Here is a 17,138-nt window from a genome sequence, read left to right on the forward strand (position 1 = left end):
AACCACAGGCCCCGAGACAGCCGGCACTTGCAGAGAAGTGTTTATTAAAGGCACTAAAAGCACCGTGGCTACATCAGCGGCAGCCCAACCGGAGAGTGTGGGTTTGGGAGAGGCATTTACAGGCCTGGGACGGCGGTGGCAGAGCGCTCTTTGGTAGGAAGCCGTGCCCGAGCCTTGCGGGAGCCGGCCAGCCGGCCGGCCATCAGCACACACTGCCAGCCCATGGCTGGGGTGGGCTTGGCACGCTGCCCCGCGCCCCGGCACGGCTGGGCTGGGGGTGCTGCCGCACGCCAGCCCCAGGGGAGCAGCAGGCCAGCTGGGTGGGGGGGACGCGAGGCACAGACCCCTCTGGCACTCAGCTGGGGTAGGAAGCCACCGCAGCAGGTTGCAGGGTGTCCCGGGGGGTTGTGCGGGTAGGGCCCTGGCAGGGGAGCAGGGCCGGGTCTCCAGCCCCACACACGAAGCACGCAGCAGGGAAGGCAGGGAGAGCTTGGCAGGGGGCTGGTCTTCGCCCTCTTAGGGATGTTCTATAGGAGCATCCCTGCCCCGGCACTGAGCTGCCAGGCAGCCGGGCCCCAGCTAAGCAAGGGAGCAGCCCTGCTGTGCCAGCCTCGGTACGGCCGTGGCCACCACACTGTGTGGCTGGGGAGCAGGAGACCCACGCAGCGTCCCCTTACCAGGGCTCCTAGGGCCAGTCGGGGGGCACAGAAGAAGCCACTCAGCTATAAGGGGCTCGGGACCCAGCGCTGCCTCTTGCTGGAGCCGGGCCAGGAGCTGCTAGGAATGTGGCAGGAGCAAGGGGAAGGGGTGAGGGCCCAGCCTGGCTCCCTGGGGGCAGCGGGGGTTGGAGGGGGGGGAGAGGAGCATGCAGGGCCAGGGGCACGCGTGGGCACAACTGAACTCCCGCCCCTCACACGTGGGAGAAAGCATGGCTCTTGCAGAGCGGCTTGTCCTTCTTGGAGTAGAACGTCTTCCCTTCCAGGTTGGTCTGGCAGATCTGGGGAGGAGAGCACAGGTGGTCAGGTCAGGGGGGCTGAGCCAGCCCCCAGGTCCCCCCCACAGCCCAGGGTTCAGCACTGGTTGTTGCACAGATGCCAGGGAGCAGGAGGCTCAGAGCAGGCTCCCAAGCCACCAGCACAGACACAAGTGAGGAAAACCTCATGGCAGCAGGAACCCCGTGCTGCTGGCATACCCCACGCAGGGCACGACTGCCAGGGAGAGTCACAGCCCCCACCAGCAGCCGGGGAGGGATGCACATGGCTCACCGCACAGACGAAGCAAGTGTCGTGCCAGCTGAACCCCAGCGCCTCCAGGAACCGGTCCCCAGCATCGATCTTGAAGTCACAGCCGCGGCACTTGGTGCCAAACATCTTCTCGTAGTCTGCGAGGAGAGGCAGAGCCCGGGTCAGCATTCCCCGGCACCGCAGCCCCTCGTCCCAGGGAAGCAGGGCTAGAGCACAGCCGGGAGCCCACAGGCACAGCCTGGGGACAACTGGCTGCCAGCCCTGGGGGCACGGTGCCCGAGACACCCGGGTGAGATGCTTGTGCCGTGCAGAGTGGCCCTGGCCACCGCCGCGCTGCAGGGAGGAGGCAAACCTCATCTCCCAGGATGCAGCACTCGCCTTTGATGTACATCCTCCGTCATCGCCATGGCAACACGGGAGCGATGGCATTACCCAGCAGCAGGGGAGGACCGGGATGGAGGGCTCAGGGCTGCAGGAGGGGGGTCCCTGCGTTCCCCATGGCCCAGGGGGAGCCCCACAGTGCATGGCAGCTCACGCCCCACGCCTGTGGGCAGCTGCTGAGCCCCAACAGTGCCTGGTGCCCCAGGGCCATGGGGGGTGACACATGGGGTCCCTGGGTCCTACCTCTCTCGCAGTAGGGCTGTCCCTCCTCCATGTAGAAGGCACGGTTACGGATGGGAGTTTTGCAGGCGGCGCACGTGAAGCACTGCACATGCCAGGTCATCTTCAGTGCGTGCATGACCTCCTGGAGGGGAACCGCTGTCAGCTGGGGGCAGGACCACCCTGCGCTGCAGGGGAGCCCCACCCAGGGCAGAAAGGGACAAGAGATCTGATGGGATGGGATGGGACAGAGCCAGGCACCTGTAGGTGAACGGGGAGCAAAGACAGGAGATGTGGGGCAGGCTGAGGGACACTCACCCCAGTGATCTTCTTCTTGCACTTGGCGCAGCTGGGTGCGTAGCGCGTGTCGTAGCACTTGGGGCAGAAGATGGAGCCTTTCTCCTCAAAGAAGCCGCCCTCATCCAGCACCTTCCTGCACTGGCAGCAGGTGAACTCCTCGGGGTGGTAATAATGTCCCAGCGCCACCAGGTAGCGTCCCCTGCGGCAGGACAGAGCCACGTCAGCCATGCTGGGGCCCAGGACGCTGGCGTGGCGGCGGTGGTGGCCAGGGCTCACCTGATGACCTTGTTGCACTTGTAGCACAGGGGTGTGCGGCCGGGCCCTTCGGGGGCTTGCTGGGCTGCCTGCACGATGGAGCTGCGGTTCTGCATGGGGGTCGGCGTGGCCGGCTGGCTGTGCTTGCTCACCACCGTGCTCGTCTTGTCCGGGGCATAGCGCTCGGCGAACGAGGGGTCCACAGCCCAGGGTGGGCGACTGGCAGGGCCGGGGGTGGCGGCGGGGGTCCTGGGGCCTGCATGCACACACAAGTCTCCAGGACAGTGCTCCCGATCCCTCGGCAGCCCGCCCCGGTGCCTGTGGCTGGCGAAGCAGCATCCCCCAGTGCCCCCGCGCCTCTACCCCCAAGCCCAGAGGAAATGTTTTGCTCACCCAGTCCCGGCTCAGTCTTCATTGCTGCTCCCGGGGATGGGTCCAGCACGGAGACCTGGCTACAGAACAAGCAGTTAATCCAGCCTGCCCTGCTCGCCCCCGCTGCCCCGTGTGTGCAGGCAGGGCCCCCCCACCCCAACAAGCAGGCAGGAGCCAGCCAAGCCCCCGTGCCCAGTTGGTAGCTGGTTTGGTGATGGGGTACCAAGCCAAGCGCCTTCAGCCCTGCGAAGACACAGCACACCCCCAGGGTCTTTGGCACCCACTGTGGTGGTCTGGGGAGCGGTGGGAGAGAGGACAGGCCTGCTGGGGTCCCACATCCAGCTCTGGACTGCTCCAGACTGATCAGGGATCCTGGGGACAACACAAACCCCGGCTACCTGCTCACTCACAATGGTCGCCCCCAGCCTCATTGGGGTGCAGAGGGGCTTGGACCTGACCCGGCGTGGGGAGCCCTGGGGTCCAGCTCCAGCAGAGCTGGGGACAGGCAGGGCTCTGCCATCTCCGCCGGCTAGGCAGGGCCAGGCTGGTCCTGGGAGGGGCAAGGCCTGTGCCCCCCCAGCAGGCTGCCAGCACTGGGCTTGGGAGCAGGCAGGGCAAGCCAGGGCCAGAGAGGCACAGCCCACCCGAGAGTGGGGACAAGGACAGAGGGAGAGCTGGTGGCTCTGTGCCTCTCCAGGGCAAAGACAAGGAGGAGACGGCTACAAAACCAGGAACATTTATTTATGGCAGAGTAAACCGGGCAGGGCTAGGACCCAACGATCACGGTGCCAGGGCAGGAGGCACTGTGGAGAGGCGAAGGCAAAAAAACGGGCGCTTTGCACCACCCCTGCCAGGCTGCACAGGGCAAGGAACAGCCCCCCGCCGGCGTCGGCTCCCTTCCCTGTCGCCACACAGGGAGAAGCTGGTGACACTCACCCAACTCTGCCCAGTCACCCTGCAGCCCAACGCCAGGCTCATGGGACATTGTGCCCCAGGTCCAGGTGCTGCCCAAATATCACAACACCCCCGGCAAGGTTTTGCCAGTGCCACCAGCTGCCCCTGACCTGCTGTGTCCGGGACACCACGGCACAGCTCGGCATCCCCAGCTCGGTGCCAGCAATGCCCAGCAGGTCCTGCTCGGGACATGCAGCCCCATAGCTCCTGCTGCCGCCCTGGTGCACACTCCCCTAGTGCACACACTCCCCTTACCTGGGCTTTGTAACAAACACATCATCATGATCCTCCACTGAGCGCAGCAGGACAGAAAGGAGGAGACAGAGTCAGTCTGTGGCGACCGAGGCCCAGGGACAGCAGGAAGGGAAAGGCAGGAAAACCGACCTCTCCTCCCACCGCCCTCCTGCCCCGACGCACAGCCCTGCCCGGCCACCGGGGCAGAGCACGGCCCCAGCCCAGCGGCACCACCACGTACCCACACACGGCCTGCGCCACGCGCAGTCCAGGGCAGCTCCTGTTGGCTCAGCCGAAAACCAAAACCAAAGCCCCTGCTGCCACATCACCCCACAGCCTCTACCGGGTTCTTGCTACCCCAGCAAAGTCTGGCACCCCCCGGGCAGCCAGGCAGCACCGGGCCCTATGGGAACTTACTGCCGTCTGTGCCCATCAGCCGGGCCAGTTTGCGGAAGGAGCGGGACTGGGAGGTCCCGGTGTGGGGCTGCCAGTCCTCAGTGTCCTCCTTCAGCCGCAACTTTCCAGGATCGCACACGGGGGTGCTGGGGGGCTCCAGCAGCTGTGGGGGCTGCCTGTGAGTGACAGAGGGCAGGCGCTCAGCTGGCACCAAGCGTAAACCCTGCGTTAGCACAGGGGAGCACTCCAAAAGGCAGCCTCACACAAGCCAACCCCCTTGCCAGACCCTGGCACTCACCGCTGCTCCCCTGTGCCCCAGCCAGACCCACGGGCATCCCTGTGGCATCAGAAAAATGGCGGCACAATAGTCAGTGGTCGACCCATAGCTCAGTGCATCCTACCTGCACGCACCCCCAGCCTCACAGACGCACGAGCCCCACGAAGACGCCGGCAGCATTCACTCCAGACCAGCCTTGCAGCCGCCCCACAGCCCCACAGGACATTGTGCCCCAGGTCCAGGCACTGCCCAGCACCTCCCATCACCCCCAGCAAGGTGTTGCCAGTGCCACCAGCTGCCCCCACCCACTGTGTCCAGGTCACTATGCTGCAGTTTGGCCTCCTCAGCTCGGTGCCGGCAGTGCCCAGAGGGTCCTGCCCAGCACAGGGACACCCCGTTTGGGGACAGCCTGCCTGGCAGGTGGGTGCCTGGACAGGACCCTCACAAGGTGACGGTCAGAGCAGCGGCTGAGCGCTAGCGGTGCCTGTCGCAGGGCGAGCACAGGGCGGGCTCTGCAGCTCTGCCAGCAGCTCGGCTCTGGGGAGAGGGAGAGGACAGAGAGGGAACAGGAGGACAGACGAGGAGGAGAGGAGAGAGAGAGAAGAAACAACAGGGTAAAGAGCTTCCCTGGAGTCACGGCAAGCAGCGAGGGCAAAACAGCCAGTGGCTCTTGCCCAGCTCTGCCCAGCCACCTTGCAGCCCACGCTGGACTCATGGGCCCTTCTACCCAAGGTCCGTGCACTGCCCAGAACAACCCAACACCCCTAAGCCAGCTCTTCCCAGTGCCTCCAGCCTCCTCCAGAACCTGTTTGCCCCAGAGGCCATGGTGCAGCTCAGCCTCCCCAGCTCAGTGCCAGTCATGCCCAGAATCCTGCCTGGGACATGCAGCCCTGTACACAGCTCCTGCTGCAGCCCTGGCACACGCTCCCCTTACCTGGGCTTTTTAACAAGCTCATCCTCACGATCCTCCACTGAGTGCAGCAGGAGAGAAAGGAGGAGCCAGAGTCAGTCTGCAGCAACCATGGCCCAGGGACAGTAGGAAGGGAAGGAAAGGGAAGGGAAAGGAAGGAAAACCGACCTCTCCTCCCACTGCCCTCCTGCCTCAACACACACCCCCTGCCTGGCCACAGGGCAGAGCACGGCCCCAGTCCTGCGGCAGCACCATGAGCCCACACTCAGCCCCGGGCAGCTCCCAACAGCTCAGCCACCCCAGAGGAGCCACACGGGGCCAAACCCAATGTTCCGATGCCATGACACAGCCTCTGCTGGGCTCCAGCAGCCCAGGCAAAGTCCGGCACTGCAAGCAGCCAGTCGGCGCCGGGCCCCGCGGGAACTCACTGCTGTCTGTGCCCATCAGCCGGGCCAGTTTGCAGAAGGAACGGGACTGGGAGGTCCCAGTGCGGGGCTGCCAGTCCTCAGCATCCTCTATCAGCTGCAACTTCATGGGGTCACACACAGGGGTGCTGGGGGGCTCCAGCGGCTGTGGGGGCTGCCTGTGAGTGACAGAGGGCAGGCGCTTAGCTGGCACCATGCACGTACCCTGCCTTGGCACAGGGCAGTGCTCCCAAAGGTGCTCTTGTACATGCCAACCCCCTTGCCAGATCCCGGCACTCACCACTGCTCCCCCGTGCCCCAGCCAGACCCACGGGCATCCCTGTGGCATTGGAAAAAATGGTGGCACAATAGTCAATGTCTCAGTCCATCCCTCCTGCACGCACCCCCAGCCTCACAGACGCATGAGCCCCATGAAGACGCCGGCAGCATTCACTCCAGACCAGCCTTGCAGCCGCCCCACAGCCCCACAGGACATCACGCTCCAGGTCCAGGCACTGCCCAGCACCTCCCATCACCCCCAGCAAGGTGTTGCCAGTGCCACCAGCTGCCCCCACCCACTGTGTCCAGGTCACTATGCTGCAGTTTGGCCTCCTCAGCTCGGTGCCGGCAGTGCCCAGAGGGTCCTGCCCAGCACAGGGACACCCCGTTTGGGACAGCCTGCCTGGCAGGTGGGTGCCGGACAGGACCCCTCACACCCGGTGACGGTACATGAAGCAGCGGCTGAGCGCTAGCGGTGCCTGTCGCAGGGCGAGCACAGGGCGGGCTCTGCAGCTCTGCCAGCAGCTCGGCTCTGGGGAGAGGGAGAGGACAGAGAGGGAACAGGAGGACAGATGAGGAGGAGAGGAGAGGAGAAGAGAGAAGAAACAACAGGGTAAAGAGCTTCCCTGGAGTCACGGCAAGCAGCGAGGGCAAAACAGCCAGTGGCTCTTGCCCAGCTCTGCCCAGCCACCTTGCAGCCCACGCTGGACTCATGGGCCCTTCTACCTACACTGCCCAGAACATCTCAACACCCCTAAGCCAGCTTCTCCCAGTGCTTCCAGCCTCCTCCAGAACCTGTTTGCCCCAGAGGCCATGGTGCAGCTCAGCCTCCCCAGCTCAGTGCCAGTCATGCCCAGAATCCTGCCTGGGACATGCAGCCCTGTACACAGCTCCTGCTGCAGCCCTGGCACACGCTCCCCTTACCTGGGCTTTTTAACAAGCTCATCCTCACGATCCTCCACTGAGTGCAGCAGGAGAGAAAGGAGGAGACAGAGTCAGTCTGCAGCAACCAAGGCCCAGCAGGAAGGGAAGGGAAGGGAAGGGAAGGGAAAGACAGGAAAACCGACCTCTCCTCCCACTGCCCTCCTGCCCCAACACACAGTCCTGCCTGGCCACAGGGCAGAGCACGGCCCCAGCCCAGCGGCACTACCATAAGCCCAGGCACAGCCCCAGGCACCTCAGCCACCCTGAAGGGTTGACTTAGGGCAAAAATTAAGCTGCCGGTGTCTCATCACCCCACAGCCTCTACCGGGTTCTTGCTACCCCAGCAAAGCTGGGCAGCCAGGCAGTGCCGGGCCCTATGGGAACTTACTGCCGTCTGTGCCCATCAGCTGGGCCAGTTTGCGGAAGGAGCGGGACTGGGAGGTCCCGGTGTGGGGCTGCCAGTCCTCAGCATCCTCCATAAGCCGCAACTTTCCAGGATCGCACACGGGGGTGCTGGGGGGCTCCAGCAGCTGTGGGGGCTGCCTGTGAGTGACAGAGGGCAGGCGCTCAGCTGGCACCATGCACGTACCCTGCCCAGCACCATGGCACAGGGCAGCGCTCCGGAAGGTGCCCTCAAACACGCTGACCCCCTTGCCAGACCCCGACACTCACCACTGCTCCCCCGTGCCCCAGCCAGACCCGCGGGCATCCCTGCGGCATCGGAAAAATGGCGGCACAACAGTTAATGTTTGACCCATGGCTCAGTGCACCCTTCCCATACGCACCCGCAACCCCACAGAGAAGCTGGCAGCATTCACTCCAGACCAGCCTCCCAGCCACCCCGCACAGAAAAGCCGGTGACACTCACCCAACTCTGCCCAGCCGCCCCGCAGCCCCACACCAGAATCACAGGACATTGTGCCCCAGGTCCAGGCACTGCCCAGCACCTCCCAACACCCCCAGCAAGGTGTTGCCGGTGTCACCAGCCTCGTCCAGATGCCGCTTTCTCAAGAAGCAATGGTGCAGCTCAGACTCCCCAGCTTAGTGACAGCAGTGCCCAGCAGATCCTGCCCAGCACAGGGACACCCCGTTTGGGGACAGCCTGCCTGGCAGGTGGGTGCCTGGACAGGACCCTCACAAGGTGACGGTCAGAGCAGCGGCTGAGCGCTAGCGGTGCCTGTCGCAGGGCGAGCACAGGGCGGGCTCTGCAGCTCTGCCAGCAGCCCGGTTCTGAGGAGAGGGAGAGGACAGAGAGGGAACAGGAGGACAGAGGAGAAGGAGGAGAGGAGAGAAGAAACAACAGGGTAAAGAGCTTCCCTGGAGTCACTGCAAGCAGTGAGTGCAAACCAGCCGGGTGGGCTGAGCCCCAGGTGGGCATCCTCATGGCTCCTGCTGCCGCCCTGGCACACGCTCCCCTTACCTGGGCTTTTTAACAAGCTCATCCTCACGATCCTCCACTGAGTGCAGCAGGAGAGAAAGGAGGAGACAGAGTCAGTCTGCGGCAACCAAGGCCCAGGGACAGTAGGAAGGGAAAGGCAGGAAAACCGAACTCTTCCTCCCACCGCCCTCCTACGCCAACGCAGAGCCCTGCCTGGCCACGGGGCAGAGCACAGCCCCAGTCCTGCGGCAGCACCACGAGCCCACACACAGCCCCAGGAGCTCCCACTGGCTCAGTCGCCCCAGAGGGGCGACACGGGGCCAAAACCAACACTCCAGTGCCATGATGCACCACAGCCTTTATCCGGCTCCAGTTGCCCTGGCAAAGCTGGGCACCCCCAGGCAGCCAGGTAGCGCCGGGCCCTATGGGAACTTACTGCCATCTGTGCCCATCAGCCGGGCCAGTTTGCGGAAGGAGCGGGACTGGGAGGTCCCGGTGTGGGGCTGCCAGTCCTCAGCGTCCTCTATCAGCCGCAACTTCACAGGGTCGCACATGGAGGCGCTGGGGGGCTCCAGCGGCTGCGGGGGCTGCCTGTGAGTCACAGATTTGTCTGTCAAATCTGACAGATCCCCATAGCATCACCTCCCTGGGGCTGCCCGACACCTCCCCCAGCACAGAACCTTAGCACACCAGTACCTGAGACGCCGCACGTTGCCTTACTCCCCACACCCCCTACTCCTCCTCCATGTAGGAAGGGCCCATTAAGGACTGACTCAGGACTGACCACGATTCCTGGCAGTCTGAGACTGGCCCCAAGGGCCAGGAGGGGAAAGGACAGGGCAAGAATAAGCCAAGGTCAAAAAAACTACCGGCAGGGCAGCTGCATGAGAGTCCAACGAACACCTATGGTGCCCACGGCAGTGCTGCCCGCCTGCCTGGCTCTGGGCAGCGTGCCCTGGCCAGCCCTCGCCCAGTCAAGCCACATCTCAGGGAGGAGGGAAGGGATCACACACGAGGATGCTCCAGGGCCCCAGCAGCTGGCAGAGACAGGCAGCGCTTGCCCTTCGGGCTAGGGACAGCTTGGTGCCAGGAATGACCCACCCACACGGTCAGAGCAGCACGTGCTGCCTGTCCCCGGGCTGGCCCTGCCCCGCAGATCAGAGCACTAGCAGGGAAGAGGCATGCGGGAAGGATAGAAAGAGCAGGCAAAAGGCTTACTGACTTGTCAAGGCTCAGCACCTGTAGGGGAGAGGGAAAGAGAAAGGGAGGAGAGAAAGAAAGAAAAAGGAAGGTGAAGTTAGACCCGCAGCACCCGAGAAGTTTCCAGAGCTCACCTATGGCCTACACCAGTCCCCCTACCCCCGAGACTCATGCCCAGCTCGCCCAGGGCTGGGAGCACACTGGGACGCAAGGACAGACGCCAACGGACCAGACCATGCCTCCCTCAGCCCCCCAAAACAGGCCTGGGTGCCCAAGGCAGCCAGGGCCATATCCCCCCACGTTGCCCAGTTTCAAGGCGCCGTGGCAGCTCTCAGCAGGAGGGGCAGGGACCGGCAGCTGCAGGACACACGGCAGCCGGGTGGGCAGCCTGCAGAGGTGGGAGCTTCTTTCCCTGCAAGCGGGGCAAGGACAGCGCTGCACGGGGCTCGAGGGCTTCACTTTGCCCAGCCTGTCCCGGCAGCCAGAGGACTGGCAGGACATCCCTGGGCAGGCGCTGGCTGGTGGCCACAACACAAGACACAGCTTCCCTGCCGCCGCAGACACCAGCGAGTGTCCCGATACGATCGCCGTGCCGTGCCCCGCAGGACTCCCCGCAGGCTGACACGTCCCCAAGCGAGGGACCGGCATGTGCGTGGCTGTGTGTCCCCACGCGTGACAGTCCTGTTGTGCCACCTCAGCACCAGCCATCGGGGGACCCCGGCACAGGCACTGTTGCCCACTCCCACCCACGGGTGCCTGGCATGCAAGGCGCAGCAGGGCCGGGCAGCAGGCTCCCCCCAATCCTCAGGGAGCAGGACGGACAGCAACATACCCATTGTGTTGGGGGGTGCAGGCGGGCGCCAGGGGCGCGTACGTCACGGGTTTCGTCACCAGCCCAGGCCGTGGGTTCGGAGGCGAGCCGGCCCCGAAGGGCCGAGCTGTTTTGTTGAGGGCGGTGCTGGGAGCGAAGTTATATTTCAGGGGTTCAGAGCAGGGGAGTGAGTCCTGAGCGAGACAAAACACACGGACACGGGCTCACACGTCAAGCAGCATGCAAGGGGCAGCCCCGGGCCAGGCAGTGCAGCAGAAAGCCAGGTAGGAAAGCTGGACAGCACATGCATTTCAGATACCGAGCTCTGCCAGGCTGGCATCTCTCTCTGCAGGGCACCTGGCCCAGCAACAGCAGGTCACAAGCCTGGCCCAAGGGTCGTTGGAGGATTAGTAAGTGCCTCAGACACTCGCTGCTGCCCGCTGCAGGGCGGTGCATGCACACACGCCGATCGCAACCGTCCCGCGGCATGAAGCCGAAAGCATGCAGGTGGCTTCAGTCCAGGAGCCACCGGTCACCGGCCCCAGCCCTGCCTCCCCATGCCAGGGCACTCCCCAGCACTAGCAAACATGGGGCCCCGGGGCCGTGCTGTGGCTGCCCGGCCTCCTCCCCTGCGTCAGCCCCCTCTGCATCCCTGCCCAGACCCGGCACTGGCGGGGCGCAGACAGGCGGCAGCCAGGGCCCGGGCACCCACTGGGCAGACCCCACTCCCTCCAACCCCTTGCGGTGCCAGGGGTCAGAGTTGCTCCTCCGAAGAGGAGTTTTCCAGCCCTCCAAACACACCCCCAGTCCCCCAGAAGCCTGCGGGTCCCAGGAGCAAAGTCCATTTCTCCGTCTTCACTCAGAGATTCCCCTCCCCTGAGATGAGGCTGCGCTGCCGCTGCAGCGCCAGGAGCGACACGTACCTTCTGCGGCTTCCCCAGGTGGTTCTGGGCTCTGCAAGAGAGGAGACAGCTGGGCAGGTGGTGGAACGGGGCCAGCCACTGCTGGGACACTGGTACCCCAGGGATGCAGCACCCACCCGAGAGGAGCCACGGCTCGCTGGCATTGCCCCGTGGCTTACAGGTGAGGGCTAGCAGCCAGGCTAAGCCTCATCCAGCCAAGCGGAGCCCTTGGGCCCAGCCAGGGGCTGCCAGGCTCTGAGCAAGGAGCAGTGATGCCAGGAGATGGCGGTGCCGGGAGATGGCACTGGGCAGAGTGCCCTGGCTCTGCTCCGGCCACACCAGGACCCCAGGTTTGCACGACCCCCAAATCCTACCTGCTCAGGGTGAGGCAGAGCCTGTCCCCACAGGCACGGATCCTGTTCTGGGCCTCGATGTGCGTCATGGAGCTGGTGCTCTCCCCGTCGATGTACAGCACCCAGTCGCCCACTCCCACGCCGGCCTGGGCCGCCTTCCCGCCCGGCGTCAGCTGCAGGACAGACAGAGTCAGGGAGAGCCGGGCCGGCCGAGTGGCGATGAGGGAGCAGAGAGACGCCCTCGTCCTCATGAGGGCAGGGGTCTGCTGGGGCACAGGCTCCCTCACGCAAGGCCCAGAGCAGCCTCTTCCCCTCGGCGGCAGGGGAGGGCTCAGCACTACCCCAGGGCGCTGCCCAGCCCCTGCCCTCTGGCACGGCTGGGGGACACGCCAGCACCCCAGGGCCCCGTCCCGGTGACACCAAACGGCGGAGGTGGCGCTGGCTCAGCCTCGGCAGGAGGCCCAGCCGCCCCTCGGAGCCGTCCCCACGGTCCCAGGGTGGGAAGGGAGCGCAGTGAGTCAGGGCCCGTCGGGCAGCCCACGTCTCGCTGCAAACCACAGGCGCGTCCAGCTCTTTGGCTGGGGTGGGGAGGGGGGACAGGAGAGGCACCCCCCGGGCGCTCCCCCCAGCCACCCGCGCTCCCATCCTGGTCCCCTCCCGGTGCCGGCAGGCGCAGACATTACCTCATCCCCACAGAGGAGCGGGAGCTCCCCACCCGGGGCAGGGAGACACCCACCCCCACCCACGCCGCTCCCCCAGACCTCACCCCGCCGGGGCAGCCGGCAGCACGGCCATGGGTTCCCCTGCCTGGCCACAGTGCCGGGGATGCGCCTTGCTCTACGTCAGCCCCATGCCGGGAAGCAGAGGCTGCCCTCCCCTCCCGCCAGGGATGCACAGCCGAAGGCGAGCAGGGCCCCGAGCATCGCATGCAGCTCCCAGGCACTGACAGACAGACAGACAGACGTGGGCAGGCTGCAGCCATTCCTGCTCCTCCAGCACGGAAGAACTCGAGGCGCTTGGACCCGGACCAAGTATTTCCTCAAGTCCTGTTCGACATGAACATAAAAGGAGCGAGCCAGATTCCCAGCGCCGTCAGAGGGCTGAAAAATCCCTGCCGCCGAGCCCCGGCCCCTCCTTGCCTGTGCGCGGAGCCCAGCCCACCCCAGAGCCACGCTCCCCTTCCCCACGCCAGCACCGGCCCTCCAGGTGAGGCCAAACCCCACACCTAGGCTGGATGCAGCCTGGCTTCACCTGCATCCCGCTGCCATCCCCGGCAGGACACGCGTACCCCCTCCGGTGCCCCCACGCTGCCCAGCACCCGCTCCTCCTGCCCAGCACAGGAGGGTGCCCTGGGCGGCAAGTGGCGCTGGCCGGCTCCTGGCCACGCTGCTGCAAGCCCTGGCTTGCTGCCCTGAAAAGCTGGGGAAGGCGCGGGGTGGCTGCGTGGGTTTGGAGGCAGGAGCGGGAGCTGGGAGAGGTTTTCACACGGCTGCCCGGGAAGGGGAGAGCGCAGCAGGCTGCGTCACGCAGCCGCACCCAGCCCGGCCAGCACTGCCACGCTCCCCTTCCCCCTCTGCATTGGCATTGCCAGGAAACCCCTTCGGCAGGTGCCAGATCTGCCGGGAGCCGTGGCAGTGCCAGCACTCCCGCTTCCCACCCGGCCCCGCTAACCAAGGCTTCCTTCCTCCCCTCTCTGCCCAGCCAGTCCTTTGTTCCCCATGCCTCCATCACTGCACCCAGCAAGATGCCCACCGGCCCCCCCTGTTCAGGGCTCAGGCACCCCGGACAGAGTCTCACCCAGCACAGAGGGAAGTGGGGCACCTGCACAAAGGCGCAGGCAGCATCCCCCAGCACCTTCCCGCCTGCAGCGCCGAGAGTCTCTCTTCCCTGGCTAGCAGATACCGGGATGTGACACACAGCACCCAGCTCCCCAGACGCCAGCCCTTACCCTGGCTCCAGCGCAAGCAGCTCAGGACCACAGTCTCACAGCCTGCCTAGCCAAGGTATCAGGGCCCCAGCAGAGCAGTTTGCCACAAGAAGCATGCGTGCAGAGGACCAGGATGGTACCTCTTTTGTGCGACCACCGAGCTGAAGCAGTCTCGCAGCTCACCCAGTAGCGTCACAGCAACGGACGCAGCCAAGAGCCAAAGCACGTGCCAGTGCTGCTTTCCCCCTATGCTTCCCTGGCTCTACAGAACACGACCCCACTGCAGCCCTCAAAGCTGGGGCAGGACACTTTATTCCAGCCTGCTCTGGCAGCCCCATGCCTGGCAGGACGGCCTGCCCTGCCGGCAGCACCCTTGCTCAAGGCAAGCAGTGGCCAAGGACAGCAGCGTGCTCCAGGCAGGAGCTTTAGGGCTGGGGATGCCTCTGGTGTGCAGAGCAGAACAGGGTCATCCCTTCCCATCAGACAGAGCCCACCATCACACAGCCCAGCCTCACCAGAGAGCCCCCAAAAGCTGGCTACATCCCCCAGGAATGTCCTTGCTGCTCCTGCCTGCCCTGCCCAGGGCCAGCAGCGTTGCCCAAGCCCCGAGGGCAGTGCTGGCCTGCTCACACAGCAGGGCCTTTGCTTCACGAGGCCCCTGCCCTGGGAGGCTCCTCCACCCGACCAGACCCTTTGTTCAGCGCTGGCTCGCAGCCAAGAGAAACATTTTTTAGAGAATAAACTCGCTGAAGCCGTCTCTGCGTGCTCGGCAGAGATCGGCAGGCCCTGGGGCAGCGGCACTGGCGACTCAAGCCTTGCACAGTGCCTTAGGGTCCGTGCTCCGCGCCGGGGTGCTGCGGAGACCCGTGCCCTCTGGGACAGGCGCGCGGTGCCGGGCTCGTGCCGGGGGCAGGCCCCTACGCAGCGCTCGATGCCACGAGCAAAGTTGTCCTTCGAGAAGCAGTCTCTGTGCCAGCTGCCTAAGCGTCAGCGGCACGGACGATGCAGTCACATTCCAAGGCTTATAAGGCAATTGCGTGGCCAGAGCCACGGCCAGCACCCACCCGGGGGACCAAGCTGCCCAGGGACAGGGACCCGCACACACTCCTAGCCTGGGTGAACATCACACCAGGAGCAGCTCGCACCAGGTGCCTCAGCCACAAAGAGCCAGCAGCACAACGGCTCTCACTCATGATGGAGAAATGGACTGGTTTTGTGGAGGAAGCCAGGTCCCAGTGCAGGCAGCAGTGCGGGCAGCAGCTCAGGCTTCCTCCCCTCCCTGCCCGTTTCGGGGTCCAGCTCAGGTACGGAGCTGGGAGCCGTGCAGCAGGAGGGAGGGCAGAAGGGCAGAAGCTGGGTCCCGGGGTGCTGAGCCCAGCGTTGGGGTGCAGACCAGGAGGCCAGCCCCACAGCACGGAGACAGTGCGAGCAGCTCCCCTCCCCCTGCAGTAGGCACGCTCCGGAAGGGGCCTCCTCTGTCCCCCCCAGCAGCCAGAATGACTCCGCAGAGGCTGCTCAACATTTCACATCTCTGCTGTGGTCCTCTGCCCGGAACACCCCCGTGCTGGACTGCAGCTGATAAGGCACCAAGGAGGCTACGCAGAGCCAGGCAGGGCAGGGCGCAGCACTCCCAGTGCCCCAGCTCATCTGCATCCCCCACATGGCTCTGCCTCAGCCCCCTGGACACAGCCACCGTGGCAGGAGGAAGGATGGGTGTCACCGGTCTCGGCTTCTCTTACCCTGGAGATGGAGAGCGGCATGCTGAAATCCTTCCCGCCCTGCAGCCTGAAGCCCCAGGGCGCCGGCCCGTTCAGCATCACCTTGTAGGACTCCATATCACCCATCTCTGCAAGGGAAGAGGGTGTGATCCCGGTATTAGGGCACACAGGAACAATGCAGGGAGAGCAGGCGAGGAGGAGGGGGCCCGGTGCCTGGCAGGACAGGGCAGGAGAAGACAGCTGACGTTTCTAGCACTAACTCCACCCTGACCATCCTACACCACGGTTAGGGACGCACCCCAAATCTATCAGCATCTCCTCCAGCAGTGTCAGAGCCAAGGGGCCCAGGCTAACACTGACTAGTGCCAGAGCACCAGGTACAGCCCCACTGCCACCCACAGTGGAGCACCCATGGGCTCTGCTCTCCCTCTCTCAAACCTGGGACGTGCTCTCCCTTGCAGCACCCCAGAAACTCACACTACTGAAAACCGACTGTTTCAGACCTCAGAGGAGTGACAGCAGGTACGGAAGGATGGGAACCAGAAGTGTTTTTGCCGGGTGAATTAGCAGCAGCAGCGCAGGAGCTGCGTGATGCCACCCGAGGCGCCTGGCAGAGCAGCCAGGCTGGCGCTCCGGCAGCCGGCCGAGCAGATGCTACCTGGGAGCGAGCCCATCTCCACACACAGAGCCGGGGCTTCGTCGGGCAGGGAATCCCGGCGCTCCCCAGCCTGCCAGGGCTGCGCTGACAGCTGTCAGCCGGCCAAGGCTCCGGGCAGACGGGCCAGCCCCAGCCTCCCGGCCACCCCTCATCTGGAAAGAGCCGCCAGGCCCCCGCGAAGCCCCCCAGAACCTTCCTCCTGCCAGTGCCAGGCGGGGGACAGGGCCAGCCTCGGGGGCCCGGTGCCCTGCCCACCCCTCGCAAGGGGCGGCGGGCTCCCAAGCTGGGAGGCGGCGGAGGCTGCAGGGCCGGGGGCCAGCGTGCCCCCGCTCTCCCCGGGCCGGTGCGGGCTATATAAGGCGTGTAAGACGACACCAGCCCGCTCCCCGCTCGGGAGGGCCGGGGGAAAGCTGCGTGTCAGGCATTCCCGGCGCCCGGCAGCCGCGCAAGCCCCAGCGAGGCGCCGGGACCGGGGCGGCCAGGAGCGGGCAGGCAGCCCCCCGCGGGGCTGGGGCCGGGCCGGACTGGGCGTCCCCAGCAGCCCCAGGCTGGGAAGCCCTCCTACTCCTGATGGGCCGCCGGCCCTGCCCCACGGGGGGGGGGCCCGGGCCCCGCTCCCCATCCCGTCCCGCACAGCCTCCCTTCCCCGGCCGGCCCTGGGTCCAGCCCTGCCCTACACGGGCCCGACCCCAACCAACCGCCTTCCCCAGACCCAGGCCTCAGCCCTGCACCCCTCATGCCCCAACCCCCCCCCCCCAGCTAAGGACGGAGACCCCAGCCCTGCCGCGGCCCGCCCCGGCCCTCCCGCAACTCACTCACCCGCGGCCGGCCGGGCCCCGGCGGAGCGGGGCCGAGCGGGCGGCGCCGCAGCGGGGAGCGGAGCAAAGCGGGCGGACGCGGGACTCGAACTCGGGCACCGCCCCCGCCCTCCCGGGCCCCGCCTTATATAGGATCGAGAGAGGGAGGAGCCGGCGGACGTCTCGGCCAATCACCGCGTGCGCCTGCCCGCCGGGGCGGGCACGGCGGCGCCCCCTGGCGGGGA

At 65.9% G+C, this 17,138-nt stretch overlaps 1 protein-coding gene across 22 annotated transcripts; it reads right to left on the reverse strand.

Moving 5' to 3' along the window:
- Positions 1-23: 23 nt before the first annotated feature.
- PDLIM7 (PDZ and LIM domain 7) lies at positions 24-17,035 on the reverse strand. Of its 22 annotated transcripts, XM_029997694.2 has the most exons (22): positions 16,916-17,035; positions 15,460-15,566; positions 11,815-11,966; positions 11,462-11,492; positions 9,750-9,766; positions 8,964-9,118; positions 8,570-8,606; positions 7,822-7,860; positions 7,538-7,692; positions 7,150-7,186; positions 6,248-6,286; positions 5,971-6,125; positions 5,567-5,603; positions 4,654-4,692; positions 4,377-4,531; positions 3,981-4,017; positions 2,793-2,851; positions 2,421-2,655; positions 2,163-2,343; positions 1,869-1,989; positions 1,266-1,381; positions 24-997 (listed from the first exon to the last, which is right to left on the reverse strand). In XM_029997694.2, exons 2-22 carry the CDS (start codon positions 15,562-15,564, stop codon positions 911-913), a joined length of 1,989 nt encoding a protein of 662 aa, XP_029853554.1. In that variant the 5' UTR covers positions 15,565-15,566; positions 16,916-17,035; the 3' UTR covers positions 24-910. The 22 variants fall into 22 exon arrangements, with proteins under 22 accessions (XP_029853554.1, XP_029853556.1, XP_029853555.1 ...); XM_029997696.2 differs by lacking the exon at positions 7,822-7,860; XM_029997695.2 differs by lacking the exon at positions 4,654-4,692.
- Positions 17,036-17,138: the final 103 nt, after the last annotated feature.

Source organism: Aquila chrysaetos, chromosome 22 (genome assembly GCF_900496995.4).
Source record: "Aquila chrysaetos chrysaetos chromosome 22, bAquChr1.4, whole genome shotgun sequence".
In the NCBI taxonomy this organism is placed as follows: domain Eukaryota; kingdom Metazoa; phylum Chordata; class Aves; order Accipitriformes; family Accipitridae; genus Aquila; species Aquila chrysaetos.